This window comes from Austrofundulus limnaeus, unplaced genomic scaffold (assembly GCF_001266775.1).
Source record: "Austrofundulus limnaeus strain Quisiro unplaced genomic scaffold, Austrofundulus_limnaeus-1.0 Scaffold54, whole genome shotgun sequence".
Lineage (NCBI taxonomy): Eukaryota > Metazoa > Chordata > Actinopteri > Cyprinodontiformes > Rivulidae > Austrofundulus > Austrofundulus limnaeus.
Genome location: NW_013952456.1, coordinates 563,284 through 569,547, shown reverse-complemented (window position 1 = coordinate 569,547; position 6,264 = coordinate 563,284). Strand labels below are relative to the sequence as shown.

At 43.6% G+C, this 6,264-nt stretch overlaps 2 protein-coding genes across 2 annotated transcripts in view; one reads left to right on the top strand and one right to left on the bottom strand.

Annotated features, from left to right (window-relative positions):
- Positions 1–3,035: 3,035 nt before the first annotated feature.
- On the bottom strand, positions 3,036–6,246 carry LOC106517887 (zinc-binding alcohol dehydrogenase domain-containing protein 2). Its single transcript, XM_014008930.1, has 2 exons — positions 5,670–6,246; positions 3,036–4,120 (listed from the first exon to the last, which is right to left on the bottom strand). The coding sequence occupies exons 1-2, from the start codon at positions 5,924–5,926 to the stop codon at positions 3,190–3,192; spliced, it is 1,188 nt and encodes a 395-aa protein (XP_013864384.1). The 5' UTR covers positions 5,927–6,246; the 3' UTR covers positions 3,036–3,189.
- LOC106517886 (teashirt homolog 1) overlaps positions 5,418–6,264 on the top strand; it is a 57,695-nt gene continuing 56,848 nt past the window's right edge. Inside the window, exon 1 of the mRNA XM_014008928.1 lies at positions 5,418–5,583. The gene's annotated coding sequence lies outside the window, so the exon portion shown is untranslated. The remainder of the gene's footprint in view (positions 5,584–6,264) is intronic.

The window sequence follows — 6,264 nt, the reverse complement described above, 5'->3', positions numbered from 1 at the left end:
CACACACACACACACACACACACACACACACACACACCTTTCTGAATGAAGCCATCTCTTTACCTTTACTCACAGCTCCTGGGTCTGCTGTGGCTAATTAGTTGAGTGGGGTTTTAGGTTTGGTAATTAGGCGGAGGTAGAAGTGATGGGGGCTCTGGGAGTTGGGGAGTTGAGGGGGCCTGACTGACTTGCGGAGAAAGAAACTGGACTGTCTGGATGCTGGCAGCACCGAGCAGCAAAGCCAGTGTCCCTACGGTGCCTGAAGGTAGACTACCATGCCACACTACAAGGGTGATGTCTTTGTTACGTGACATATATAAGAGCGAGAGGGGGAAAGAAAACTGGGAAATCTTTAAGCATTTTATTCCCCTTTAACAGTCCGTGCTCTTCTTCTTTAATAAGTGCAGAAAAAGAGGAGCAGTTTTTCCAATCAGCTATGTAAACATATTCATTCTTGAAGTGAAATAAGCTTCAGCATCAGCCACTGCAGCCTCTGTGATGACTACAAAATTATGCTAATAGTCCAAAGTTAAAGGAAATGCTGCTAAATCAGCAGTTACACAACAAAACAAATCTCTGGTTTCCTATTAGTTCTCACAGGCAACACGTAGCTGTGAGTTAGTGGTGATTTAAGCCCATATCTGATGTAAGAGTCTGTGTTGTTGCACGGTAATTCTTATTAAACCTTCCTCCATTAAAAGTATACAAACTTGAAAAAAATCCATCATTTTATTTTCTTTTGGAATATTTCATTAAATACAATTACTTTGACATTATTAACACTGTCACATGGTTTTTTTTCTCAAATATCAATAAATATCCAGACATGTATTTGTGTTGAAACTGAGTTCATGRATCGTTCTGAGAAATACCAGCACAGCCACTACAGACGGCAGAGCTTCTTGATTAGAGGTGAATTTAAGCAGCACACACCAGTTCCACCAGCAGCAGACCATCTCTGTCTTTAACGTCTTGTTTACGCTCTGCGCTCATTCAGCGCAGTGCCAGTTAGCGGCCCACGATTTAGCAACACAATCCAATTAAATACAGAGTGTTGTCTCCTCAGGTTCCTGTGTTCTCTAATTGGGGCTGTGACTGCTCACTAATCAGCGGCGGTACAGGTAGACCCCCAGGAGGGACGCAGAGGCGAGGCCTCTCTTGTTAATTGCAGGGATGCCACACCCCGGCCGCCTGCTTGCAGTCCGGCGTGGACGTACTGGATTCAGAGAATCATCTGTGGGAGTCCTGGTCTCCATCGGGTTCTGCACGGCTGGTGTTAGAAGCTGGAGATGATTTTCCTTCTGACATAAGAACAAACAGAAACCTGCTACAGTTAAACTCAATGTAATGTCTAAGGCTGGGCATTATTAGGCCCTCAATACTCTTTTTGTTGATATTTTTCTCCATTCACACAATTCTAAACAAACTGCTGAAATAGTGTACACAAGCAGCACCACTTGGTGGTGAGAACAATGTTGTTAATGTGTCAAAATACAAGTAGATATTAGTCTGGTTCAAACGATTGTAGCTATTATTGCAGTTGTCARTTTAGTCCAAGATAGTCACCGTTCCAACAAACAGCTACATTAAAATGGTCATGATTGGAATAAAGTCGGTCAAACTAAAAAGCGGAAAACAAAAAAAGAAAAAACAGCTCCAGTGTTTTGGTTTATTTGGTACAAAGTGACGGTGGACATGCAGACAGAAAACTCTGTCTCTCATGTCTACATGGTAAAGTAATATTTTAAACAGCTCTGAATTAAGCTTTTTTATGTCATGGTTTTCTTACCAAAACTGTGTGTGGGTCTGGGAGGAGCAAAAACTCTGGAAAACTATTTATTATTATTATTATTATTATTAGAATTGGAGTGTGAACGCAACATTAGTCTCAAGTCTTGAATTTAATAAAAAATTTTTGTCCATTTAAGTCTTTTTCGTGATAAAATCTGACCATGTTTCAAACAGGAATAGGCCATTTGTGGAACTCGTATTTATTTCTAACACTGCAATACAAGAACGTGAACTGAAAGGTTTGAAAACAGGATAACTTTTTTTTTTTCTCGCACTAACAGAAATAAAAATGAACAGGAAACAACTAGTAAAGTTGGCTCATCCTTACTGAACTAATGAAGACAATATTAAAGCACCTATTTTTGAAGAATTAGCAGCATCTTCGGCGTTAGTTTTGCTGCACGCTGCCGTCACACCTGAACCATATTTCACTGTGTTATATTTGAGTAGCCACCTGGACGAGGAAATAACGGGATCACAGAGCATGAAGACCGCCGCCCTCACTGCCAGAAAGGAACAGGTGTTTGTTTTAGATGAAATCTCATATATAAATGCAAAACACACACACACACACACACACACACACACACACACACACACACACGCTTCTGTGACATTTAAATAAAAAGAGGACGCTCTGTATGTTCTGCTCTGCTTTAAAGAAAAATAAATAATTTCAAATTCTGAGCCCAGAAAGGCTTTTGAGTTTTGTAAAAATATATATTTTTATGTAAAGGAAATTTTTTTATTATAAGCAAATAATAACGAATAAAAATATAAAAAAAAAAACTATTCATTAAACGTGATTTAGTTTTTACTTAGAGGGGCTAAAACAACACTTTCTACTCCGAGCCCTGGTTAGCTGGACTTGTTTTTTTTTTTTTTAATCTATATATTTTATTGTGCGCAGCTCGGGGGCATGTGAATGAAAAGATTGATTGTGTGATTACTGTTTCTGTCAGCTACAAACAGGCGGTGAAATGCCAAGCACACCTGGAGCAGCGCTGACTTCTGACAGGCTCGCGCCGACGTTAAGCCCCTATTAGGAAAACAATGAAGTTCATCATAAAATATTTATGGTGAATAAAGTACTGGAGAGGGCTAAAAGCAAGCACATTATGGCAGCAGTTCTAAAAATAATTTAACGCACGGGACTGGACCACGATAAATTAAAGAAATGATGAAAATATTTTAAAATGTGTTTGTGTTTTAATGACCGCTGTGCTCCAATGAATGCAAAAAAATTCTTTTTAAAAACAATTTTTAATTAAATTATGTTTATTCATTACATTATCAGCTTGTTAATCAAACTTCATGTGAAAATAAAGGACTCTTCCTGGGCACAGATTAGCAGTGTAGCATTCAGCTATGATGTCTTTCTTTGCTCGTTTATTTAACTCACAGCTTACTATTCCTCCCGGCTGGAGGCGTCACCTCTACAACCACTTTGCCCAGGTTTTTCCCTGCATACATGTAGTCCACAGCTCGGAAAACCGACTCCAGGCCCACAAACCTCCCCTCCTGCGACATCTCCCCACAGTCCACCTCACACACCAGCTCTCCTCTGGCAAACATCTGCATCATGCTGCTCAGAGCCTCCCTGTAGTCACTGAGGAAGTGGGGCAGGAAAAAGCCCCGAACGCTGGCCGACTTCTGCAGCAGTTTAACCGGCAGAGTTCCTCCTCTGAAGGGTGGGACGCCTGATGCGCTCTGATAACCTGAAATGAAGCCTATCACTATCAGCCTGCCTTTATTAGCCAGACTGTTCACTGCCAGTTCTAAGACGCTGCCTCCGACTGACTCGTACACCACGTCTAGGCCTTTTGGGTACTCTTCCCTCAGCGTCTTAGCGACATCTTCTTTAGTGTAGTTGATGGGCCTGTCACACCCGATGGATTTCAGGAAGGCTGCTTTCTGGTCGGAAGAACAAGTCCCGATCACGTGGCAGCCGGCACGTTTGGCAAACTGCACGGCGAACTGACCCGTTCCTCCTGCCGCTGCCGTCACCAGGACGGTCTCGTCTTTGGCCAGGTCACCCAGACGCTTCAAGGCGATGTAGGCCGTGGCGCCGCTCACCAGCAGGGTGAGGAACTCGGGCTTCACCGAGGGAACGGGCACGCTCTCCTTGACCGGAACCACCGTGTACTCGGCGAACGCGCCGCTGCTGAAGTAGGCCACGGCGTCGCCGACGGTGTAACGGGAGCTGGCGCTGAGGCCGAGGCCGACCACCTCGCCGATCCCCTCAAAACCAGCATCGAAGGGAGGCTTCATCGAGGGGTCGTAACGGCCCGCCGAGTAATTAATGTCAGAAGCGTTGATCCCCACAAAGCTGAAAAGAGACACACAAAGAGTTGCAGGTTAAAAAAGCGAGGCGGTGAAACAGCTGCATCGCGATACGGCGGCTCGTGGAGTTCCTGAGAATCCTGCACGAAGGTCAAGACATGAGCCTCGTGCTTCAGAGGCCAGACACACACACTCAGCTCCGTTTGTTTCCTGAACACAACAGTCCTGCTCTGACGGGGAAAGACTCGGATCACAAAACACACGGCTTGATGTCATAATCCATTGTCTTCAGAGACACCCACAACAAACTACACTTGAAAAAAAAMAAAACTAAATCACAGAACAGTTGCTTCTTGCCTCAACACGAAAGCAGCCGTTTTCATCTTTGCTTTTGGAGGACGCTGGAAACAAATCTGTTGTAAAGGAATGTATAAATAAATCATTTAGTGTCTTTCAGAACGGCGCGCGTGCTGCGCCTCATTACGGTGCACGTCACACGTGCACTTTGAGCGTGTATTCCTGCAGTTTATATACGGCTAAAGATAATCTGACAAAACACTTTGACTTCTTTTCCATCCTCACTGAGACGCACTGTGGGATTGTTAAAGCGGATGTGCAGAACTGTAAATACTAAGACCTTAAGTCACTCTCTGTTTAAACAACAACTTAAAAACAAAAGAAATAAACAGTTTGGAATATGTTAAGAGGCTGTAAAGAAAGTTCAGGAATAAGTGAGAAAATGTTAGCAGCAAAATACAGAATGTCAATAAAACATGACAAACATCACACTTCCAAACAGTTTGGAGGTATTGCAAACTGAAGACAAAATATTTTTGAGCCTCTCTTTAATAAAAATAATAAAAGAAAATATTGAAGATATTACCAGCTGTATGTTACCTTTACATACGTACAAACACATGCACAGATCATATAACTAAAAGTATTTGCTACTCTGACTAAAACAGTTGATGAAATCTGTTTTCTTTAACTACATATTTATAAAAATATTAAATTGTTGTTCACCTATGGATTATTATTGTTAATTACATTAAAGTTTCTGCTCAAAAGTACAAAAAGGAACATAAGTTTGTAAATATGTTGCTCACTAAACAAAGGTTCATTGGCATTCAGTCTGAATAAAAATTAATTTTATTTGTAATCCAGGTTGGTCAGTGTGTAGCAGGTTGTGGTTTTAACTTCATGTAAAACACACACAGTGTTTTCAAAAACCTATTTGTTCCTAAATGATGTTTATTTCGTGTCGACTCAGTATTGTGGTTTAATCTGCTGCCATGTCCTCCTCCATCAGCAGCACCTTCTCTGGTGCCAGTCTGAGCCCCCCACGACTTTCTGTTCGCAGGTTGGTGACGTAGAGACCAGAGGACAGAGGGAGGGAGGCAGATGGATTGATGGACAAACGGAGGGAGGGCGGAACTTGGACTAACAGCGCAGCGTTTAATCCTCACGGATTTTTTACCATCTCAAGATGATCGCAGGGTGAGCCCAGAGGTAAGAGGAAAGCTTTTTTTTTTAACGCAACTTCTGATCCACACCGAACACACTCGCTTTTTTTGTGTGTGTGTCAAACAACTTACCGATTTCTGACGAGCAGCTCGGCGTCTCCCGGTGTCGGAACGGAAACGGTGCGCGCTGAAACGGCCTCTCGGAACCTGGGACTGAGCTCGGTGACGACCAGCTTCTTCATGCTGCTCGCGATGGAGGCGCCTTGGAAATCCATGAAGTGCGCCGAGTAGGACGTGTCGATGATCAGGCGCCGCGGCTGAACTCCCCAAAGACCGCGTCTGGCGACGAGCCGCGCCGCTCGGCTGGTTGTCCGCCAGAGGCTGGACATGACAAAGTTCAAACTCCACTCGCGAGCTTCGAGGGTGTTAGCTTAAAAACAGGCTCTCATTGCGCACGTGCGTGCCAGGCCAGGAGCTAGCTTGCCTTTGAAACGATTGGAGGGAAAGAAAAAAAAAGGCGCTTTGATTTGTAGCTCAACTCTTTGTTCTTGTAGCTAAAACCAGCACAAAGTGGTGTTTTCGGGATTAAAAAGCCGCACTCCGCAGCTCGGAAAACACAGCAGCGCCCCTGAGTTGTCGGGAGTCCCTCCCCTTCCCGGACACAACACTTCCTAGTAAGGTGAAACAAATCAATGACACACACACACACACACACACACACACACAC